General features: G+C 43.1%; 1 protein-coding gene across 4 annotated transcripts in view; it reads right to left on the bottom strand.

The window, feature by feature from the left end:
* Nucleotides 1-526: 526 nt before the first annotated feature.
* The window catches only part of tjp2b (tight junction protein 2b (zona occludens 2)), a 107976-nt gene continuing 84704 nt past the window's right edge, over nt 527-23798 (bottom strand). For 2 of the 4 annotated variants that reach the window (XM_069723607.1, XM_069723605.1), the window contains exons 11-23: nt 23108-23258; nt 21378-21486; nt 18248-18467; nt 14713-14897; nt 14512-14607; nt 14337-14416; nt 12423-12633; nt 10952-11052; nt 5782-6000; nt 5377-5484; nt 2644-3108; nt 2209-2294; nt 527-1315 (exon numbers count right to left, since the gene is read on the bottom strand). In XM_069723607.1, coding sequence (XP_069579708.1) covers nt 1171-1315; nt 2209-2294; nt 2644-3108; nt 5377-5484; nt 5782-6000; nt 10952-11052; nt 12423-12633; nt 14337-14416; nt 14512-14607; nt 14713-14897; nt 18248-18467; nt 21378-21486; nt 23108-23258 — 2176 coding nt within the window. In that variant the 3' untranslated portion in view covers nt 527-1170. Of the gene's footprint in view, nt 1316-2208; nt 2295-2643; nt 3109-5371; nt 5485-5781; nt 6001-10951; nt 11053-12422; nt 12634-14336; nt 14417-14511; nt 14608-14712; nt 14898-18247; nt 18468-21377; nt 21487-23107; nt 23259-23798 lie in introns of those variants that run through there. The other 2 variants (XM_069723606.1, XM_069723608.1) reach the window with 2 other exon arrangements.

Raw genomic sequence — 23798 nt, 5'->3', positions numbered from 1 at the left:
CCTAAACCTCATGAGACTCAGAAAGTAAAAGGCACTTCAAAAAATTGTAATAAATTCCAGTGTCACTCGATAGAACTAGATAAAATATACAGAATATATATATATAGATGCCTATATATATGTATATATACATATATATATATATATATACAGTATATCTAGCTATCTATAGATAGATAGATAGATAGATAGATAGATAGATAGATAGATAGATAGATAGATAGATAGATAGATAGATAGATAGATAGATAGATAGATAGATAGATAGATAGATAGATAGATAGATAGATAGATAGATAGATGGATAGATAGATAGATGGATAGATAGATGGATAGATAGATAGATAGATAGATAGATAATATATAATAGATAGATAGATAGATAATAGATAGATAGATAGATAGATAGATAGATAGATAGATAGATAGATAGATAGATAGATAGATAGATAGATAGATAGATAGATAGATAGATAGATAGATAGATAGATAGATAGATAGATAGATAGATAATAGATAATAGATAGATAGATAGATAGATAGATAGATAGATAGATAGATAGATAGATAGATAGATAGATAGGTATGTATACACACAGGCATTGTCATATCGAAAGGAATGCAAGGACCAAGTATCGACCTCGTCTGTCTCTGTCACACTCTCACTCTGTATATATTCATATACGTATACAGTATATGGATTTACATACATACAATATTTGTTGAATATAGCTGGCAATAATAGGAGCTTAAAAAAGGAAGGTCATAGATGTTGTAAAGCGCATTGTGTTTTTTTTTGATTGGTTGAGGTTTTTGTGAGGGCAAAACTCGTGGCAATAGATTTCAGTTGCTGTGCACAAACTGAAAGAGTTGCATAGGCAAGAAAACAAGTGGTTCCTGATCACCCGGGTTTCACCATTTAAAGTGATATGTGAGAAAGAAACAATTAAATACAACATACGGTAAAAAGCCGACTGAAGACAGTGTTGTCATCCGAACAGATCGTACAGACTCTCCAGAAAAGTTACTCCTTTCTTAATATCAAAAAAGCGAGTTTCTTTGAAGTCAGCAGCTGGTTTGTGCAGGGCATGATGGAATGGTGAGAATATAAATACACTGCATATGCAGCGTGTGGATGTACGTCCAGTACGCAGCAGTGTCGTGGTGACCCTACAGTTCGGTGTCCTGGTACTGGTGGGAGTTGGCATTGTAGTAGCCCGGCACCGCTTCCTCCTCTGCCTCCTCTTCGCTGAGGTAGAAGGGACGGCCTTCCTTGGAGGGAGGCGGAGTCTGAGGTTCAGGACGGGAGCTGGAGCTGGAAGGACACAGAAAATACAAGTTTAGCTTTAACTTATGCTTCACTCGTTTTGGCCATCATCCTTTCAGTCCAGACAGAAAGAGCTCAGCTATCACTTGATGGATATTATGATGTGTTAGATTATGAATCCCTGAGTTTGCAGTAATGTTGGGATGTCACTTTGTAACTTCTCTGTAATGTCTATTTGGACCATATTTGGACGAGCTGGGGGAGGAGCCAGAGGTGGATCTGACCGATCTGATCGGAAACCTGACGATACTACGTCCCGCCCACCGATAGCTATAACCTGACTGCACCACAGGCCTGTCAATCAAACAGACACGCCCCCCAAAACAGGTCTTCTTGAATCTTCTTTTCTAATGAATGAGGGATTATTTTCAGATGGACCTCCAGAAAACTAAGAAGAAGGAGTGACTTTAGCTAACAACACCGAGATAACTGATGGACACATTTTATTCACTTTGGATTTGATGAGAGAAGTTGAATGGGAGTCTATGGAGCCGGAGGCTTTTTGGAGCCGACCTCTAGTGGCACTCGCTGGTATTGCAGCTGAAGACACTTCTGGATCAGAACCATTTTACAGACCTGGAAGTTATGAACACTTTTATACACAACACATTTAATTCATGATTGGAAAGTAAATTATTCACACAACTCTCCCGATGCAGTTTATTTATTAACACACATCAGTGACGTTTGCAGCACATTGCTCTTCATCAGTGTTGTTAATAAATGAGTTGCATCGGGAGCTCTAAGTGTGAATAATTTACTTCTGCTCACATCGTTCCAGCACCTGATTTGACTGTATTGGATGAGTGTTCTTTGTTCACTTTGACATTTAATGAATGCTGACAAACACAAAAACACGTGTCTGACAGTAGTGAGCCTACCCGATGGGCTGAGGGCGACGGTGATCCAGTTTGGCGGTCTTCAGAGGAACAGCATAGATGTCTGGGTGCTTCTGAGATATTTCCAGCTGGAAAACACAGACCAGCTGATTAAACTGTTACGACTGGTATTCAATATGACATGCGGTCTCTGGTTAGAAAACAGCTTTACTGCAAGAATTCCCTTTCCTCTCTACAAAACACAAAAAAAGCTGTTCATAATAAAACATTTCAGAAATGAAGGAAGAAGCTGGAAGTCTGAAACATTGTCTGAGAGGGTTTAAACCACGGGAGACATCATCTGTATGGCAGCATGTTATTATGAGCAGTGCTCAAAGCGAGCCAGTACTCACTGGTACACTGAAACCCTGCCTTCTGTTGAGTGGAGTACACTTCCTGTCACTGCACTGACCAATGGGAACACTGAGCTCTGCCCACCCTGGCATTCTGCGCCTCCTGCAGTTCCAGCATCTTCTGGGCTTGAGCCAAGTGATCCATCTTTTCAAAGGCTTTGATCTTCCCCAGGAAGGACCTCGTGGACGGGTCCTCCATTGGACTGACCTCGGCGGTCGGAGCAGGCAGAGCCAGAGTTGAGCGGACTGCAGCGTCCGCGGTGTTCCTACAACCGCTGGGCTTGGACGGGAGGGGAGGAGCTCCCAGGGGCGGCAGTTTGCCCAGAGAGTTGAGGTGGTGTGGGGGAGGTGGAGGCGACAGGACGGAGGAGGCTGCTGAGTGGGAGATGCATGGTGGAGGGTCGTTGTTGCTGCTGGTGGGGCTGCTGCTGGACGGAGAGTCGTAACTCCGGTTGGAGCTGTGGGGTGGGTGGTGGTGCTGTCGGGGGTGATGGTGTGAGGGGGTGGAGCCTGAGACGAGAACTTGATCGTCCCTCAGAGACAGGTTCACCTGAGCGGAGAGACGCGTTAGAGCCACAACAGATTCACACAACACATACAGAAGGTTTCGTAGTCCAGGACTCAGTCAGAAATAATATTTTAACACTTCAATGATCAACAAAACCAGAAACACAAACCTGTTTGGCTTTCAAACAGTCAGTCAGCCAACTGGACAACTTGATCGTTGTCAAACGATGAAGCAATAATACACGAGAGGTGCTTTAACGTCATTATTGGCACAACAGTCAGCGGTCAGAACACCATCGAGTGTAATATTACAATCATACAACAACTTACCATCAAATAAAACATGTAATCTACATGTGATCATATTGTGGAGCAATTCACTCTAAAATATAAAACTTTTTGTTCTTGCGATTTCAGCTGCTGGAGGACCTCGTTACATGCTGAGCTTCTTTTCTTTCCTCCTACTCTTTAACTGACTCATACCTCACCATCTTCTTCTCTCCCATAGTTTCTTCTTATTATCTGTTGTCTCCATTCAGTTCCCTCGCTCGTGTAGTTTCTGTTCTTTCTTTTCCAGATGTCCCGTCATGGAGCTGCATGTCTCTGATCTGTGATTGTCGTCTCCACCAACAGTTCTTCTCTTCTATCTCTATGCTGTCCTTTTCTCTCTCTGCTCTCCTCTCACCCCAACCGGTTGAGGCAGATGCTCCGCCCACCTCTGAGTCTGGTTCTGTTAACAGATGCTCCGCCCACCTCTGATCCTGGTTCTGTTAACAGATGCTCCGCCCACCTCTGATCCTGGTTCTGTTAACAGATGCTCCACCCACCTCTGAGCCTGGTTCTGTTAACAGATGCTCCGCCCACCTCTGATCCTGGTTCTGTTAACAGATGCTCCACCCACCTCTGAGCCTGGTTCTGTTAACAGATGCTCCGCCCACCTCTGATCCTGGTTCTGTTAACAGATGCTCCGTCCACCTCTGAGCCTGGTTCTGTTAACAGATGCTCCGCCCACCTCTGATCCTGGTTCTGTTAACAGATGCTCCACCCACCTCTGAGCCTGGTTCTGTTAACAGAAGCTCCGCCCACCTCTGATCCTGGTTCTGTTGGAGGTTTTTCTCCCTTAAAGAGGAGGTTTTTTTTTCCCCTCCTAGCTTATGTGGGAATTGTTGAATTGTTGAATTGTTGTGTTTCTCTGTATAATATTGTAAAGTCTTGCTGTGAAGACTTTAATGTGTTAAGTGCCATGAAATAACCTGTGTTGTGATTTGGCGCTATATGAATAAAGATGAATTGAATTGATGAACTAAGATATGTGATGAACAAAGATATCTGATGAACAAAGATATCTGTAGAACAAAGATATGTGATGAACAAAGATATCTGATGAACAAAGATATCTGAAGAACAAAGATATCTGATGAACAAAGATATCTGAAGAACAAAGATATGTGATGAACAAAGATATCTGATGAACAAAGATATCTGAAGAACAAAGATATCTGATGAACAAAGATATCTGAAGAACAAATATCTGAAGAACAAAGACATCTGATGAACAAAGATATCTGAAGAACAAAGATATCTGAAGAACAAAGATATCTGATGAACAAAGATATCTGAAGAACAAAGATATGTGATGAACAAAGATATCTGATGAACAAAGATATCTGAAGAACTAAGATATCTGATGAACAAAGATATCTGATGAACAAAGATATCTGAAGAACAAAGATATCTGATGAACAAAGATATCTAATGAACAAAGATATCTGAAGAACAAAGATATCTGATGAACAAAGATATCTGAAGAACAAAGATATCTGATGAACAAAGATATCTGATGAACAAAGATATCTGATGAACAAAGATATCCATGTTCTCATGTGTTTTTAACATTTTAGCTCCGTGTCATGTGTTCAAACCAAACCGGTCCAGCTAGCCTCCTCTAGGATTGTAAGTGCGTGACTATCCGTGGTGTTACGGTACGGGTGCTCGGAGCGACCAAAAAGGACCAAAAGAGACCCGACTTCACCAAATGGGTCATTTAATAGAACTAGAACAAGTAGAAACTACATTATATTACATGTTATATAATATTCTATTCTAATTCTATTTTCCCATTGAGGAGGTGGAGGGATATTTCTAGTGATGAGCACTGCTGAAGACCCTCAGCAGTGGGTTTCAAGAGGAAGGTTAATGATAAATATATATATGTATATGCATATATACATATATAATTATATACAAATATAAATATAGACAAATATATAGATATACATTTATAAATATATACAGACAGACAGTACCTCACCTTGTTGTCTGTTAAGAAGACAGGTGGAGGGCTGCACCTGTTCAGGACTTCCCTGCTGCTGATTTTCCTCATGCGACTCCTGATGTCTGGACTGTATCTGCGCAAGATCTACACACACACACACACACACACACACACACACACACACACACACACACACACACACACACACACACACACACAAAGTGGTCTCTATGTGTGTGTGTGTGTGTGTGTGTGTATGTCTGTGTGTGTGTGTGTGTGTGTGTGTGTGTGTGTATGTCTGTGTGTGTGTGTGTGTGTGTGTGTGTGTGTGTGTGTGTGTGTGTGTGTGTGTGTGTGTGTGTGTGTGTGTGTGTGTGTGTGTGTGTGTGTGTGTGTGTGTGTGTGTGTGTGTGTATGTGTGTGTGTATGTGTGTGTCCGACCTCCTCGGCTGTCACTGGTTCAGATGAGCGGCTGATAGCAGAGATGTGCATCATCTCCACATCAGGCTCATTATCAGTGTAAGCCCCGCCCTCGTCCGCGGTGTCATCGAGGTCAGAGGTCAGCCGGCTGTCCATGCTCAGGTAGTCGGCAGACATGGCAGACAGGAAGGACAGACGCTCCATGTCCTGGCAGTCCAGATCAGTCTCTACTCCCTCCAGCTAGAAGAGACACATGATGGATCTTGGGTGTACAGGAAGGAAGGATGGACAGACGGATAGCACGAGAACAAGAGAGAAGAAAGACAAACAGAGCCGAGCTGTAGAGAACTGGTGGCAGCAGGTAGGAGGACAGAGAGCATGCTGGGAGCTGCAGTCAGTCCTCATCTGCTGCTGTGTTCCACAGATACACACTAACACACACTAACACACTAACACACACTAACACACACTACTCTGACATGTCAGGACTCTCACTGTGCACACAGTCCTGTTCATTCAAACCACACTGACAGGAAATGACCTCATCATGTGAACACATCAGCCTCCACAATATCTGCAGCTTTCATTATTTTACCCAGAATTCAGTGTGTTTTTGTGTCCTCTGTTTAACACTCAATAAAACCTCTGATTCTTCTGTCCAGCAGCAGCAGAGAACAAACACGTTGTGTTCAGGAACAGCTGCAGCTTCCTCACAAGCTTTTAATTTGAAAATCCTTTATGTCAGTGGCCCCGCCCCCTTCCTCTACGGAGCCAAGATGGCGACCGTTTAGGGTGGAAAGTGTCCAGAGTTTCACACTTAGTTAGTACACAAGTACAACATCTGGAACACAAGTACAACATCTGGAACAAAAGTAGAACATCTGGAACACAAGTAGAACATCTGGAATACAAGTACAACATCTGGAACACAAGAACAACATCTGGAACACAAGTACAACATCTGGAACACAAGTAGAACATCTGGAACACAGGTAGAACATCTGGAACACAAGTACAACATCTGGAACACAAGGAACACAAGTACAACATCTGGAACACAAGTAGAACATCTGGAACACAAGTACAACATCTGGAACACAAGTACAACATCTGGAACACAAGAACAACATCTGGAACACAAGTAAAACATCTGGAACACAAGTAGAACATCTGGAACACAAGAACATCATCCGGAACACAAGTAGAACATCTGGAACACAAGTAGAACATCTGGAACACAAGAACATCTGGAACACAAGTACAACATCTGGAACACAAGAACAACATCTGGAACACAAGTAGAACATCTGGAACACAAGTACAACATCTGGAACACAAGAACAACATCTGGAATACAAGTACAACATCTGGAACACAAGTACAACATCTGGAACACAAGTAGAACATCTGGAACACAAGTACAACATCTGGAACACAAGTACAACATCTGGAACACAAGTACAACATCTGGAACACAAGAACAACATCTGGAACACAAGAACAACATCTGGAACACAAGTACAACATCTGGAACACTAGAACAACATCTGGAACACAAGTACAACATCTGGAACACAAGTACAACATCTGGAACACAAGAACAACATCTGGAACACAAGTAGTACATCTGGAACACAAGTAGAACATCTGGAACACAAGTAGAACATCTGGAACACAGGTAGAACATCTGGAACACAAGTACAACATCTGGAACACAAATACAACATCTGGAACACAAGTAGAACATCTGGAAAACAAGTACAACATCTGGAACACAAGTACAACATCTGCAACACACGTGCAACATCTGGAACACAAGAACAACATCTGGAACACAAATACAACATCTAGAATACAAGTACAACATTTGGAACACAAGAACAACATCTGGAACACAAGAACAACATCTGGAACACAAGTACAACATCTGGAACACAAGTAGAACATCTGGAACACAAGAACAACATCTGGAACACAATAACAACATCTGGAACACAAGTACAACATCTGGAACACAAGAACAACATCTGGAACACAAATACAACATCTGGAAAACAAGTACAACATCTGGAACACAAGAACAACATCTGGAACACAAATACAACATCTGGAACACAAATACAACATCTGGAACACAAGTATAACATCTGGAACACAAGTACAACATCTGGAACACAAGTACAACATCTGGAACACAAGAACAACATCTGGAACACAAGTACAACATCTGGAACACAAGAACAACATCTGGAACACATAGACTGCATATAAAACTGGGCGGAGCCTCCTTCTGGGTGTCTCCAACCGTACTACCGGCTGATCCAAAAATGGGAAAAGAAGTGGAACTGAAACCAGTTCATGAAACCTGCGGGCAGCTCGCCAACATGTAATGATGCCCAGCTGTCAGTCAAAGTAGCCCGGCCCTGAATCCTGCAGAACTTTAAGTGTTAATCCAATTTAAACTGGATCAGTTACAGCTACAGAGACGGACCGTGAACAAACAGGCAGGTCTGTGGAACCGACTCCTTTTCGTACTCATTGTTCAGGTTGACGGTTCATCAAGTGAAATTAATTTGCAGCTCTTGAAAGTTTGCAGCAGAAAGTTACATGCATGCAAAGATCTTTAAAACTTAGTTAATTTTAGTTTTTTGATCGTTCGGGAACAGAAACTCCACATAGTTTAATAAATGGAGCCGCTGACCTGCTGCACCCTGATGCTGGTTTGAAGCTCATAAACTATCAAGAGGTAAATTTAGAGTGTTTTGTCACTTCAACTTCTGTCTGTAAATGAACTGAACTCATTTACCAGGCTTCAGTAGAATTATGTGTATATGTACCTGTGTGTGTGTGTGTGTGTGTGTGTGTGTGTATACCAGGTGTGTGTAACAGGTGTGTGTACCCGTCTGTGTGTGTGTGTGTGTGTGTAAGTGTGTGTGTGTGTGTGTGTGTGTGTGTGTGTGTATACCAGGTGTGTGTACCTATGTGTGTGTACCCGTGTGTGTGTGTGTGTGTGTGTGTGTGTGTGTGTGTGTGTGTGTGTGTGTGTGTGTGTGTGTGTGTGTGTGTGTCTGTGTGTGTGTGTACCTGTTTCTGTGTGCGTGTGTGTACCTGTGTGTGTGTGTGTGTGTGTATACCAGGTGTGTGTACCTATGTGTGTGTGTAACAGGTGTGTGTACCCATGTGTGTGTGTGTGTCTGTGTACCTGTTTCTGTGTGCGTGTGTGTACCTGTGTGTGTGTGTGTGTGTGTGTGTGTGTGTGTGTGTGTGTGTGTGTGTGTGTGTGTGTGTGTGTGTGTGTACGTGTGTGTGTGGGTGTGTACCTGTGTGTGTGTGTGTGTGTGTGTGTGTGTGTGTGTGTGTGTGTGTGTGTGTGTGTGTGTGTGTGTGTATACCAGGTGTGTGTACCCGTGTGTGTGTGTGTGTGTGTGTGTGTGTGTGTGTGTGTGTGTGTGGGGGGGGGGGGTTGTGTGTGTGTACCTGTGTGTGTGTGTGTGTATACCAGGTGTGTGTACCTATGTGTGTGTGTACCCGTGTGTGTGTGTGTGTCTGTGTGCCTGTTTCTGTGTGCGTGTGTGTACCTGTGTGTGTGTGTGTGTGTACCTGTGTGTGTACCTGTGTGTGTGTGTGTGTGTGTGTGTACAAGGTGTGTGTGTGTGTGTGTGTGTATACCAGGTGTGTGTACCTATGTGTGTGTGTAACAGGTGTGTGTACCCGCGTGTGTGTGTGTCTGTGTGTGTGTGTGTGTGTGTGTGTACCTGTTTCTGTGTGTGTGTGTGTACCTGTGTGTGTGTGTGTGTGTGTGTGTGTGTGTGTGTGTGTGTGTGTGTGTGTGTGTGTGTGTACCTGTGTGTGTGTGCGTGTGTGTGTGTGTGTGTACCTGTGTGTGTGTGGGGGGGTGTGGGTGTGTACCTGTGTGTGTGTGCAAGGTGTGTGTGTGTGTGTGTGTGTGTATACCAGGTGTGTACCTATGTGTGTGTGTGTAACAGGTGTGTGTACCCGTGTGTGTGTGTGTGTCTGTGTGTACCTGTTTCTGTGTGCGTGTGTGTGTGTGTACCTATGCGTGTGTGTGTGTACAAGTGTGTGTGTGTGTGTGTGTGTGTGTGTGTGTGTGTGTGTGTGTGTGTGTGTGTGTGTGCATACCAGGTGTGTGTACCTATGTGTGTGTGTGTGTAACAGGTGTGTGTACCCGTGTGTGTGTCTGTGTGTGTGTGTACCTGTTTCTGTGTGCGTGTGTGTGTGTACCTGTGTGTGTACCTGTGTGTGTGTGGGGGGGGGGGGGGTGTGTGTGTGTGTACATGTGTGTGTGTGTACAAGGTGTGTGTGTGTGTGTGTGTATACCAGGTGTGTGTACCTATGTGTGTGTGTAACAGGTGTGTGTACCCGTGTGTGTGTCTGTGTGTGTACCTGTTTCTGTGTGCGTGTGTGTACCTGTGTGTGTGTGTGTGTGTGTGTACCTGTGTGGGTGTGGGGGGTGTGGGTGTGTACCTGTGTGTGTGTGTGTTCAAGGTGTGTGTGTATACCAGGTGTGTGTACCTATGTGTTTGTGTAACAGGTGTGTGTACCCGCGTGTGTTTGTGTCTCTGTGTGTGTGTGTACCTGTTTCTGTGTGTACCTGTGTGTGTGTGTGTGTGTGTGTACCTGTGTGTGTGTGGGGGGGGTGTGTGGGTGTGTACCTGTGTGTGTGTGTGTACAAGGTGTGTGTGTGTGTGTGTGTGTGCCAGGTGTGTGTACCTATGTGTGTGTGTGTACAAGGTGTGTGTGTGTGTGTGTGTGTGCATACCAGGTGTGTGTACCTATGTGTGTGTGTAACAGGTGTGTGTACCCGTGTGTGTGTCTGTGTGTGTGTGTGTGTGTGTGTGTGTACCTGTTTCTGTGTGCGTGTGTGTACCTGTGTGTGTGTGTGTGTGTGTGTGTGTGTGTGTGTGTGTGTGTGTGTGTGTGTGTGTGTGTGTGTGTGTGTGTGTGTGTGTGTGTTCGGGGTGGTGTGGGTGTGTACCTGTGTGTGTGTGTACAAGGTGTGTGTGTGTGTGTGTGTGTGTGTGTGTGTGTGTGTGTGTGTGTGTGTGTGTGTGTGTGTGTGTGTGTGTGTGTGTCTGAGAGTCGGTTTGTACCAGTGTGTGTGTGTGTGTGTGTGTGTGTGTGTGTGTGTGTGTGTGTGTGTGTGTGTGTGTGTGTGTGTGTGTGTGGTTACCTTGCCGTCAGAGACCCAGACTGCTTGCATCTGCTGCTCCTGGATTGAGTCCTTGATGCTGCCGTACCAGGCATCGTTGGCAGAGTTCAGGTTGATCGTGGCTGCAGGAGAGAAACATCAAACCTCAGCACACACACACTGACACACAGAAAGGTGTACAGGTCTGCACCTGGCGGAGTACACGTGTGTACCAGTTAACAGGTGAGTGTGAGCAGGTGAATGTGGACAGGTGAGTGTTGACGTACCAGTCAACTGGTCAGTGTGACCAGGTGAGTGTGGATGTACCAGTCAACTGGTAAGCGTGAACAGGTGAGTGTGAACAGGTGAGTGTAAACAGGTGAATGTGAGCAGGTGAATGTGGACAGGTGAGTGTGGATGTCCCAGTGAACAGGTAAGTGTGAACAGGTGAGTGTGGATGTACCAGTGAACAGGTGAGTGTGAACAGGTGAGTGTGAGCAGGTGAATGTGGACAGGTGAGTGTGAGCAGGTGAACGTGGACAGGTGAGTGTGGATGTCCCAGTGAACAGGTAAGTGTGAACAGGTGAGTGTGGATGTACCAGTGAACAGGTAAGTGTGAACAGGTGAGTGTGGATGTACCAGTGAACAGGTGAGTGTGAACAGGTGAGTGTGAGCAGGTGAATGTGGACAGGTGAGTGTGAGCAGGTGAACGTGGACAGGTGAGTGTGAATGTACCAGTGAACAGGTGAGTGTGAGCAGGTGAGTGTGGATGTACCAGTGAACAGGTAAGTGTGAACAGGTGAGTGTGGATGTACCAGTGAACAGGTAAGTGTGAACAGGTGAGTATGGATGTACCAGTGAACAGGTGAGTGTGAACAGGTGAATGTGGACATATGAGTGTGAGCAGGTGAGTGTGAATGTACCAGTGAACAGGTGAGTGTGAGCAGGTGAGTGTGGATGTACCAGTGAACAGGTAAGTGTGAACAGGTGAGTGTGGATGTACCAGTGAACAGGTAAGTGTGAACAGTTGAGTGTGGATGTAACAGTGAACAGGTAAGTGTGAACAGGTGAGTGTGGATGTACCAGTGAACAGGTGAGTGTGAACAGGTGAATGTGAGCAGGTGAATGTGGACAGGTGAGTGTGGATGTACCAGTGAACAGGTAAGTGTGAACAGGTGAGTGTGGATGTACCAGTGAACAGGTAAGTGTGAACAGGTGAGTGTGGATGTACCAGTGAACAGGTGAGTGTGAGCAGGTGAATGTGGACAGGTGAGTGTGAGCAGGTGAACGTGGACAGGTGAGTGTGAATGTACCAGTGAACAGGTAAGTGTGAACAGGTGAGTGTGGATGTACCAGTGAACAGGTGAGTGTGAACAGGTGAGTGTGAGCAGGTGAGTGTGGATGTACCAGTGAACAGGTCAGTGTGAACAGGTGAGTGTGGATGTACCAGTGAACAGGTGAGTGTGAATGTACCAGTGAACAGGTGAGTGTGAACAGGTGAGTGTGGATGTACCAGTGAACAGGTGAGTGCAGGTCTTCCTCAGTTTCACCGCCTGCTCGTAGAGCTTGCGGGCGCTGCGGTTGGAGTTGGGTATGACTCTCTGTCTCATGGCCTTGATGCCATGTTTGCTGTCGGGGTTGAAGAAGATGACGATGGGGTACCACTGGGTGTAGTTCAGGGTGTCCACGGCTTTGGGTGTCACATCCAGCAAGGCGTGTTTGTCCTGTGAGGAGGGAGGGATGGAGGCACGGAGGGACAGTGGACATGGAAGTCATTAGAGGTCAGCTGACAGGTGTCCCTGATGTGATTCTCATTTCATGTCCTCATAGTTTTGGTTGACTTTTACTGAAGACTGTTTTTTTTAATTAAAGGATACATTCTACTCATGAGCACCAAACCGCTCAGAGTTCCTGCTGCAGCGGACTCTGTCTTATGGTGCCTACAGACTAAATTTCAGATAGATATGACTTAATCTGGTCTCCCTCCACTGTCCTTATGTCCTCCTGCTCCTGTTCAGCACAGAAAGACGTCCGTCTCACGCCATCTGATGGACCAGAGACTCTTTTATGTGAATCAGTCTGAACAGATCAACATGGAGAGCTGCAGCATTTTCCTACAAATAAAAACTTCACGCATCAGGAGAGTTTGAGAGATGCTGATGATGTGAACTGTGAACAGAGGTTCAGTTCTTAGTTAACACCTGACAACAATATCAACAGTGTTTCTATAGTGACACTTTGCTGCCGAACAAAGCACCTCAGATCTTCCATTTGTGGAACACTTGAATACTTCTTTCCCAAAAATACATGTGATGCAACCAACAATCAACCATCAACCATGAATGATGTCATCAACCATCAGTGATGTCATCAACCATCAGTGATGTCATCGTTGGTTTGTGAACGTTATGAATCCTCCAGTTCAGATTCTGTCCGTCACCATCTTTACTAGTTCGGAGCGGTTTGGAGCAGGAAGTGACCATATTTGGACGAGCTGGGGGAGGAGCCAGCGGTGGATCTGACCAATCTGATCGGAAACCTGGCGATACTACGTCCCGCCCACCGATAGCTGTAACCTGACTGCACCACAGGCCTGTCAATCAAACAGACACGCCCCCAAAAACAGGTCTTCTTGAATCTTCTTTTCTAATGAATGAGGGATTATTTTCAGATGGACCTCCAGAAAACTAATAAGAAGGAGTGACTTTAGCTAACAACACCGAGATAACTGATGGACACATTTTATTCACTTTGGATTTGATGAGAGAAGTTGAATGGGAGTCTATGGAGCCGGAGGCTTTTTGGAGCCGACCTCTAGTGGCACTCGCTGGTATTGCAGCTGAAGACACTTCTGGATCGGAACCATTTTACAGACCTGAAGCTACGGACTCTTTTATATCCAGTCTGTGGTTTAAACCCGACTTTGCAACAGCTCACAACCGTATTATTTCATCTCATTTGTCATTTCATCTCAAACATTTGATCTTAAACAAATATTCTTAACAGATTTTAATCACTCATCTGTTCAGTCTGCATATCTTTTAAATTTCTATGTCCCTCCTTCAGTCTTTGCTGTTGTCGTGTTTTTAGTTATATTTAGTATTTCTAGTGTTTGTAATAAATGGAATCACGTCACAGTGAACAAACCAAGATGATAATCTAAAATAAAACAGGAACCCTGACCTTTATAGTCCAACCACTTCCTGCTGACTGTCCCTGAACACTTGTTTCCATGTCAGCTCAATGCTCTGCTTCATCATGTGACGTCTTTTTGCTTCATGATATATCTTTTTTTTAATAAAAAGGCAAAAAACCCTTTTTAAGAGCCAGGACCTGTGTGTGTGTGTTTCTATGTGTGTGTGTGTGTGTGTGTGTGTGTGTGTGTGTGTGTGTGTGTGTGTGTGTGTGTGTGTGTGTGTGTGTGTACCTGCTCGATGATTTGCCGGATGGTGTTAAGACGAACGACACCTGAGGATTTCTCCGATCCGGCATCTTTCGGTTCAGTTTCTGAACCAACGACACAGAAGCAGTCAGACGGTCCTTCACAGTAAAAGTATTCACAGCAGATGAAAGCCGTCACACAAACACACACATGGACTCACTAGCAATCACAAACAGGTCAGGCATCTCGGAGGCCAGCTTCTCTGTAGCAGCATCAGCGATCGGTCCGAAGAGGACGACAGGACGTCTGAAACCAGCTGCAACAACAGATAACAGATGACAGTTTTACTCAGTCAGATCAATGATAATAATAATATTACTAATATTATAGTGAGTGAATCCTCAGCAGGAGGTTCACCCACCTTCTCGCAGCACCACCCGTTCATACGCTGGGAAGCGGGTGGTGAGGGTCTGACTGCTCAGGTTCTCTCTGCTCTTCCTCAGGTCCTTCCTCTTCAGAGACCGCTGACCTCTCAGCCGCCAGAAGTCGGCTCGGTCACCAACGACGGCTTTGTGGGAGTTCTGGACGCTGGCCATCTGCTCAGCCCTGACAGGAGGGAGAGACACACCTGTCACCTGTCCATCCATCAATCACACATGTTCAGGTATGAAACCACTCCTGAAACTTGGTTATGCATCAAACTACACTATATAACCAATAGCTCCGCCCCCAGAGATCTGATTGGTCAACTGAACATTTGGAACAAATCACCATGACAACACATCCTGCTCATCACTAGAAATATCCCTCCACCTCCTCAATGGGAAAATAGAATTAGAATAGAATATTATATAACATGTAATATAATGTAGTTTCTACTTGTTATAGTTCTATTAAATGACCCATTTGGTGAAGTCGGGTCTCTTTTGGTCCTTTTTGGTCGCTCCGAGCACCCGTACCGTAACACCACGGATAGTCACGCACTTACAATCCTAGAGGAGGCTAGCTGGACCGGTTTGGTTTGAACACATGACACGGAGCTAAAATGTTAAAAACACATGAGAACATGGATATCTTTGTTCATCAGATATCTTTGTTCATCAGATATCTTTGTTCATCAGATATCTTTGTTCATCACATATCTTTGTTCATCAGATTATCTTTGTTCATCAGATATCTTTGTTCAACAGATATCTTTGTTCATCACATATCTTTGTTCATCACATGTCTTTGTTCATCACATATCTTTGTTCACCAGATATTATTACAAGTACCTGGTGTCTCCATGACAACAGACTGAACTGGAAGACCAACATCAACAATGTCTACAAGAAGGGGATGAGTCGACTCTTTTTCTGGAGGAAACTTCGATCCTTCAATGTGTGCAGCGAGATGTTGGAGATGTTCTACCATCTGTTGTGGCCAGTGCATTGTACTTCGCTGTGGTCTGCTGGGAGAGCAGCATTGGAGCCGGAGACACCAACAGACTTAACAAACTGGTTAAGAAGGCCGGCTCCATCATCGGCTACAAACTGGACAGTCTGGAAAAGGTGGTGGAGAGGAGGACACTGAGGAAACTATTATCCATATTGGATAATCCTCTCCACCCTCTCCACCACCTGCTGCAGGGACAGAGGAGGACATTCTCCAAAAGACTCCTCCAGCTGCTGTCACAAGGACAGATACAGGAGATCATTCCTGATACAGGAGATCGTTCCTGATACAGGAGATCGTTCCAGATACAGGAGATCATTCCAGATACAGGAGATCATTCCAGATACAGGAGATCATTCCTGATACAGGAGATCATTCCAGATACAGGAGATCATTCCTGATACAGGAGATCATTCCAGATACAGGAGATCATTCCAGATACAGGAGATCATTCCAGATACAGGAGATCATTCCTGATACAGGAGATCATTCCAGATACAGGAGATCATTCCTGATACAGGAGATCATTCCAGATACAGGAGATCATTCCAGATACAGGAAATCATTCCAGATACAGGAGATCATTATTGATACAGGAGATCATTCCAGATACAGGAGATCATTCCTGATACAGGAGATCATTCCAGATACAGGAGATCATTCCTGATACAGGAGATCATTCCAGATACAGGAAATCATTCCAGATACAGGAGATCATTCCTGATACAGGAGATCATTCCAGATACAGGAGATCATTCCTGATACAGGAGATCATTCCTGATGAAAGAGATCATTCCAGATACAGGAGATCATTCCAGATAGAGGAGATCATTCCACATACAGGAGATCATTCCTGATGCAGGAGATCATTCCAGATACAGGAGATCATTCCTGATGCAGGAGATCATTCCAGATACAGGAGATCATTCCTGATACAGGAGATCATTCCAGATAGAGGAGATCATTCCACATACAGGAGATCATTCCAGATACAGGAGATCATTATTGATACAGGAGATCATTCCTGATGCAGGAGATCATTCCAGATACAGGAGATCATTCCAGATACAGGAGATCATTCCAGATACAGGAAATCATTCCAGATACAGGAGATCATTCCTGATACAGGAGATCATTCCTGATACAGGAGATCATTCCAGATACAGGAGATCATTCCAGATACAGGAGATCATTCCAGATACAGCAGCAGATCATTCCAGATAGAGGAGATCATTCCACATACAGGAGATCATTATTGATGCAGGACATCATTCCTGATACAGGAGATCATTCCTGCTGACTGCAATAAGACTGTACAATAAATCACACCACACAACAATAACTCCCTTGCACTGTTGTTTAGGTTAGTTTATTTAATATTATTTATCTTATTTTATTGCATAGAATGTGTATTTTGTTATGCTACTGTAACATAAAAATGTCCCTGAGGGATTAATGAAGTATATATCTATCTATCTATCTATCTATCTATCTATCTATCTATCTATCTATCTATCTATCTATCTATCTATCTATCTATCTATCTATCTATCTATCTATCTATCTATCTATCTATCTATCTATCTATCTATCTATCTATCTATCTATCGACATCTTTGTTCGTCAGATATCTTTGTTCATCAGATATCTTTGTTCATCAGATATCTTTGTTCATCAGATATCTTTGTTCCAACCAGACTGAACTAGCTGATCAGTTTAGTGTTTCTATTTTTCTGTATTTATTCAGTTGGAGACTAGAAATCCTCTCTGTTGCTAGGTGGTTGCTAAGGGTCGGACTATTTCCTGGAGTAGTAAACATAACATACGTTACATAAGAGTCTGCTGAGGCGACATTGTTTTCCAGTTGTTAGTCATACAACTGGTGGTTGTTTCCGTGGTGCCACGGAAACGGAGATCACACTAACAAAAAGTTTTATATTTTAGTTACAATATGAACACATGCTGATTACATGTTTTATTTAGTTGTTAATTTGTTGTATAATCACTATATCACACTGGGGGTGTTTTGATGTTGTTATTGGACCAACAGGGATGCTTACCGGTCGGCGCTTAAAGAACACTCTCGTGTAACACTGCTGAACTGTAGTGCTGCATAATGAACAGAAAAGTGTCTGCAGGACATTAGGTTGACCTTTAACCTATTGGGTAAAAAACTTCATCACTTCATTTTATCTTATTAGACATCTGGGTCAGAATTTGTGTGAGTTTTGGACACACTGTGAGGTCACAGTGACCTTTGACCATCAAAATGTAATCAGTTCATTGTTGAGTCCGAGTGAATGTTTGAGAGCCTTTCACATAGAAGAGGGTTTATCAGTCCAGAACTTTTCATTCTGTTGAACTCCATCTATTGGGTCTCTGAGGACCTGCTGCTGTCATTATCTTTCAACACCCAACATCCGGAACAAGAACAGAGCCTGTTCCTCGAGGCCTTTAGAGGAGTCTAAGAACATCTGAGGTGTTCTGCAGGGAGAACCTCCTGCCTCTCGGTCCGCCCTCACCTGCTCTTGTTGGGGATGATGCCCTTCTCCAGCAGCTGCTTCTCCTTGCCGACGCGGATCGCCAGCCAGTTGCCTAGCTTGCCATCGTAGAGGGTGTCCACCACCTTGAAGATGTCCCCCCGGCTGAAGGCCAGACTCTGAGCCGTCTCCTTCTCATAGTCAAAGTGTGTGCGGATGAAGAAGGAGTCTCCACGGCCAGACGCCAGCACGTCATTATAAACTGGAGGAGGAGGTGGAGAGGAGGAGTGAGACGGGTGATGGAAGAAGGGGGGAGGGGAGGGGAGGCAAGAAGGTGAAACGTTATTATGACCACAGAGTCTAAAACGTATTTATGACCATTAGTCCTTGAGGTCAACTTGGATATATATATATTTTTTGTATCAATTACACTGCCGAAGTGCCAGACTGCTCTGAATGGAGAAAAACCTGCATGATGAACGGACCAGGACAAGAATCCCTCCATCCTGAACGCTGCAAACCCTTTAATGAACATCACCAGCAGACCAATCATCCTAACATCCAACGCAGATTTCAGGACACACATCACCTCTAACAGACCGCCTGGACAAACTGGTATTTACAGTAAAACAAAGGAGAACAAAGAACAAAACAACCTGTGAATATAAGCAAGCATTAAAATCCAACAATGATCGTTTGAAGCGACCATAGAATAAATTAAAACAGGGTGTAAAAGAAATAATACTAAATTCAAAAAATTATTTCCAGTAAAAGTTGGTTTGGAAGAGATTAAACAGACACGCCCCCAAAAACAGGTCTTCTTGAATCTTCTTTTCTAATGAATGAGGGATTATTTTCAGATGGACCTCCAGAAAACTAATAAGAAGGAGTGACTTTAGCTAACAACACCGAGATAACTGATGGACACATTTTATTCACTTTGGATTTGATGGGAGAAGTTGAATGGGAGTCTATGGAGCTGGAGGCTTTTTGGAGCCGACCTCTAGTGGCACTCGCTGGTATTGCAGCTGAAGACACTTCTGGATCGGAACCATTTTACAGACCTGAAGCTACGGACTCTTTTATATCCAGTCTGTGGTTTAAACCCGACTTTGCAACAGCTCACAACCGTATTATTTCATCTCATTCGTCATTTCATCTCAAACATTTGATCTTAAACAAATATTCTTAACAGATTTTAATCACTCATCTGTTCAGTCTGCATATCTTTTAAATTTCTATGTCCCTCCTTCAGTCTTTGCTGTTGTCGTGTTTTTAGTTATATTTAGTATTTCTAGTGTTTGTAATAAATGGAATCACGTCACAGTGAACAAACCAAGATGATAATCTAAAATAAAACAGGAACCCTGATTCTTTATAGTCCAACCACTTCCTGCTGACTGTCCCTGAACACTGTTTCCATGTCAGCTCAATGCTCTGCTTCATCATGTGACGTCTTTTTGCTTCATGATATATCTTTTTTTCAATAAAAAGGCAAAAACCCCTTTTTAAGAGCCAGGACCTGGAGGGCCGGTTTCATAACAGCCGGCGTGCTCCTGAACAGATCTGTGCAGCTGCATCTGTCCGTGTGTGTCACGGTCGGCTGAACCACAACAAACCCAGTCTGATCTAGCAGCCTCCAGGGGACCGAGCTGGTGTCTCCATAATTACATGGAAACATCACAGAGGAGGGTTTAGGAGGGGGGGAGTGGAGGGAGAAGAGGGAATCTGTGTGTTCACAGATACTGACCGCTTAACACGTCACAGAAAACCACAGGCTCTGATCGGATGTTAACACGTTACAGGTCACACACATGTTATGTTGTTGTGTTCTTCACGTATGTTGAGTGTTCTTCACGTTATGTTGAGTGTTCTTCACGTATGTTGAGTGTTCCTCATGTATGTTGAGTGTTCTTCACGTGTGTTGAGTGTTCTTCACGTATGTTGAGTGTTCTTCATGTATGCTGAGTGTTCTTCATGTATGTTGAGTGTTCTTCACGTATGTTGAGTGTTCTTCGTGTATGTTGAGTGTTCTTGTATGTTGAGTATTCTTCACGTATGTTGAGTGTTCTGCTTGTATGTTGAGTGTTCTTCTTGTGTGTTCTTGTATGTTGAGTGTTCTTCGTGTATGTTGAGTGTTCTTCATGTATGTTGAGTGTTCTTCTTGTATGTTGATTGTTCTTCATGTGTATTGAGTGTTCTTCTTGTGTGTTGCGTGTTCTTCTTGTATGTTGAGTGTTCTTCATGTATGTTGAGTGTTCTTCACGTATGTTGAGTGTTCTTCTTGTATGTTGAGTGTTCCTCATGCATGTTGAGTGTTCTTCTTGTATGTTGAGTGTTCTTCTTGTATGTTGAGTGTTCTTCATGTATCTTGAGTGTTCTTCTTGTATGTTGAGTGTTCTTCTTGTATGTTGAGTGTTCTTCATGTATATTGAGTGTTCTTCACATATGTTGAATGTTCTTCATGTATGTTGAGTGTTCTTCGTGTATGTTGAGTGTTCTTCATGTATGTTGAGTGTTCTTCAGGTATGTTGAGTGTTCTTCATGTATGTTGAGTGTTCTTCATGTATGTTGAGTGTTCTTCATGTATGTTGAATGTTCTTCATGTATGTTGAGTGTTCTTCAGGTATGTTGAGTGTTCTTCGTGTATGTTGAGTGTTCTTCACGTGTGTTGAGTGTTGTATGTTGGTGTTCTTCATGTATGTTGGTGTTCCTCATGTATGTTGGTGTTCTTCATGTATGTTGGTGTTCCTCATGTATGTTGGTGTTCTTCATGTATGTTGGTGTTCTTCATGTATGTTGGTGTTCTTCATGTATGTTGAGTGTTCTTCTTGTATGTTGAGTGTTCTTCACATATGTTGAGTGTTCTTCTTGTATGTTGAGTGTTCTTTTTGTATGTTGGTTCTTCATTTATGTTGACTGTTCTTCGTGTATGTTGACTGTTCTTCACGTATTTTGAGTGTTCTTCGTGTATGTTGAGTGTTCTTCTTGTATGTTGAGTGTTCTTCACGTATGTTGAGTGTTCTTCGTGTATGTTGAGTGTTCTTCATGTATGTTGACTGTTCTTCACGTATGTTGAGTGTTCTTCACGTATGTTGAGTGTTCTTCGTGTATGTTGAGTGTTCTTCTTGTATGTTGAGTGTTCTTACTTCATGTTGAGGATGTTTCTTACCGTCAGGTTTGCTCTGAGCCAGGATGGTCACCACATCTCCTTTAGGGATCTCCAGCAGGAAGAGCACCGCCTCCTCCCTCACAACACCTTGGAAATCCACGTTGTTCACCTGCAACACACAAAGAGCTCCATGATTAGGAATGTTTAATATTCAGAGGATAAATATTTATTACTGATATTTAAAACACACAGGAATTTAATGGAATCAGATTTGTATTAACTTGAAGTATCTAAACTGTATAATTTCAAGTTAATTCACCTTAGAATTTTTTTTTTTCAAGTCAAGTCAAATTTATTTACAACCTTAATTCCAAAAAAAATTGGTCTCCTCAGTCCCCAAAGGTTTCCAGAGTGTTGTTAAAAGAAGAGTTGATGCAGCTCAGTGGTGAACATGATCCTGGAACAACTTTATAGAGACGTGTTGCTGACATCAGATTCAAAATAAGAATATATGTTTCATAAAACAATAAAATGTATCTGTTTCAACATTTAAAATGTTGTCTTTGGTCTATTTTTAATTAAATATTTAATAGTTTATGGGATTTGCAGATCATTGCATTCTGTTTTTATTCATTTATTTATTTTACAGAGCCAAATAGACTTGATCAATAAAAACAAGTAAAACCAAAAGCAGGATGAAGTTAACAGGAAGCACACAAAAGAATGAGAGCAGTTGGTAGAAACTGTGGTTAAAGTGGAAAAACCACAGAAAATAAATCGCTTTTGAAAAAGAGCTCATCTGAAGAGGAAGGTTGTTCCAGAAGTTCAGATCCACACTTTATGTTTGACCTGCAGCAGGTGGAGGAAGACGAGATGTACAACCGTGTTTCTGATAAAGTTGGGACGCTGTGTAAAATGTAAATCAAACAGAATGCAATGATTTGAAAATTCAATAAACACATTTTGTTGCAGATAGACTTAAGACAACACATCAGTTGTCCACTTCACCTCAGTCCATCTTCAATGATCTCGGTCCAGAGAAGGCGGCGGTGTTTCTGGATCATGTTTCTATCTGGTTTCTTCTTTGGAGAGTTTTAACATCATTTGTGGACGCAGCGATGAACTGTGTTCACAGACGATGGTTTTCACAAGTGTTCCTGAGCCCATGCAGTGATTTCCACTCCAGAATAGTGTGTTTTTAATGCAGTGCTGCCTGAGGGCCCGAAGATCACCACCATCCAATATTGGTTTCCAGCCTTGTCCCTTGTGTTCAGAGATTTCTCCAGATTCTCTGAATCTTTTAATGATATTATGAACCGTAGACGATGAAATCCACTAATTCTTTGTAGTTTTACGTTGAGGAACATTATTCTTAGATTGCTGAACTATTTTCCAACACAGTCTTTCAGAGTGGTGAACCTCTCCCCATCTTCACTGCTGAGAGACTCCGCCTCTCTGAAATCATCTTTTATACCCAATCATGTTACTGATCTGTTGCCATGGTAACATAATTAGTTGTTAGAAGGTGTTTATTTTTTACGTTACACAACTGTTCCAGTCTTTTCCTGATCCTGTCCCAACTTTTTTGAGACGTGTTGCTGATATCAAATTCAAAATGAGCAAATATTTTTCATAAAAAAATTAAATGTATTCGTTTCAACACTTGGTATGTTGTCTTTGGTCAATTTGCAATAAAATATGGGTTTATGAGATTTGCAAATCATTGCATTTTGTTTTTATTTCAATTTTACAGTGTCCCAACCTTTTGTACCTCCGTGTGGACTGGTTACCTTCAGGATCTGGTCTCCTACACGCAGACCCTCCTCCTCAGCAGGACTGCCCTCTTGAACTCCAGCGATGAAGATGCCCACATCGTTCCCTCCCGCCAGCCGCAGCCCGACACTGTCTCCTTTCTGGAAGTTCACCATCACTGTGTTCGTCCTGCAGGAGGGAAACATGCTGCTATTAACAAACAGGAGAATGCACGTTAACCCAGCTTTTTTATAAACATCTGGATGAATAAACCCAGTGGAGTCTGGAATCATTCACAAATACTGTATATCCAGTCATTTTTGGAAAGCTACGAACACTTTTATATCCAGTGTGTGGTCAGAGCCCTGCAGCTCTACCTCCAACTGTAGACAAACGCACCAGTATCTGTATGTTACAGAACGCAAACATCAACCTGAAAGCCACCACAAAGAAAAGCAACAGACTGATGCTCCCAGCTGGAGACTTAGAAATGTACTAATTCATTTTAAACATGTGTCTTTTTAATTAATTTCAAGGAAATAAAGCTTTTAGGACAAACTTATATTTACATATATCATATAACTGTGTGTGGTGTGCTTCCCGTCCTCAGCGAGTCGGTACTCAGCCCGTCCTCTGGTGCTGACTGGGATTATCGGGGCTGATCAGTGATAAACTGACACTTTATGCAGCAGTCAGATCAAAAGCCGCCTGCTGAAATCTGCTGAGAGG

Source organism: Brachyistius frenatus, unplaced genomic scaffold (assembly GCF_029030835.1).
Source record: "Brachyistius frenatus isolate BFR_SWC_R1_liver_20210118 unplaced genomic scaffold, ASM2903083v1 Contig_338, whole genome shotgun sequence".
Lineage (NCBI taxonomy): Eukaryota > Metazoa > Chordata > Actinopteri > Embiotocidae > Brachyistius > Brachyistius frenatus.
This window is presented reverse-complemented; position numbering and strand designations above follow the sequence as displayed.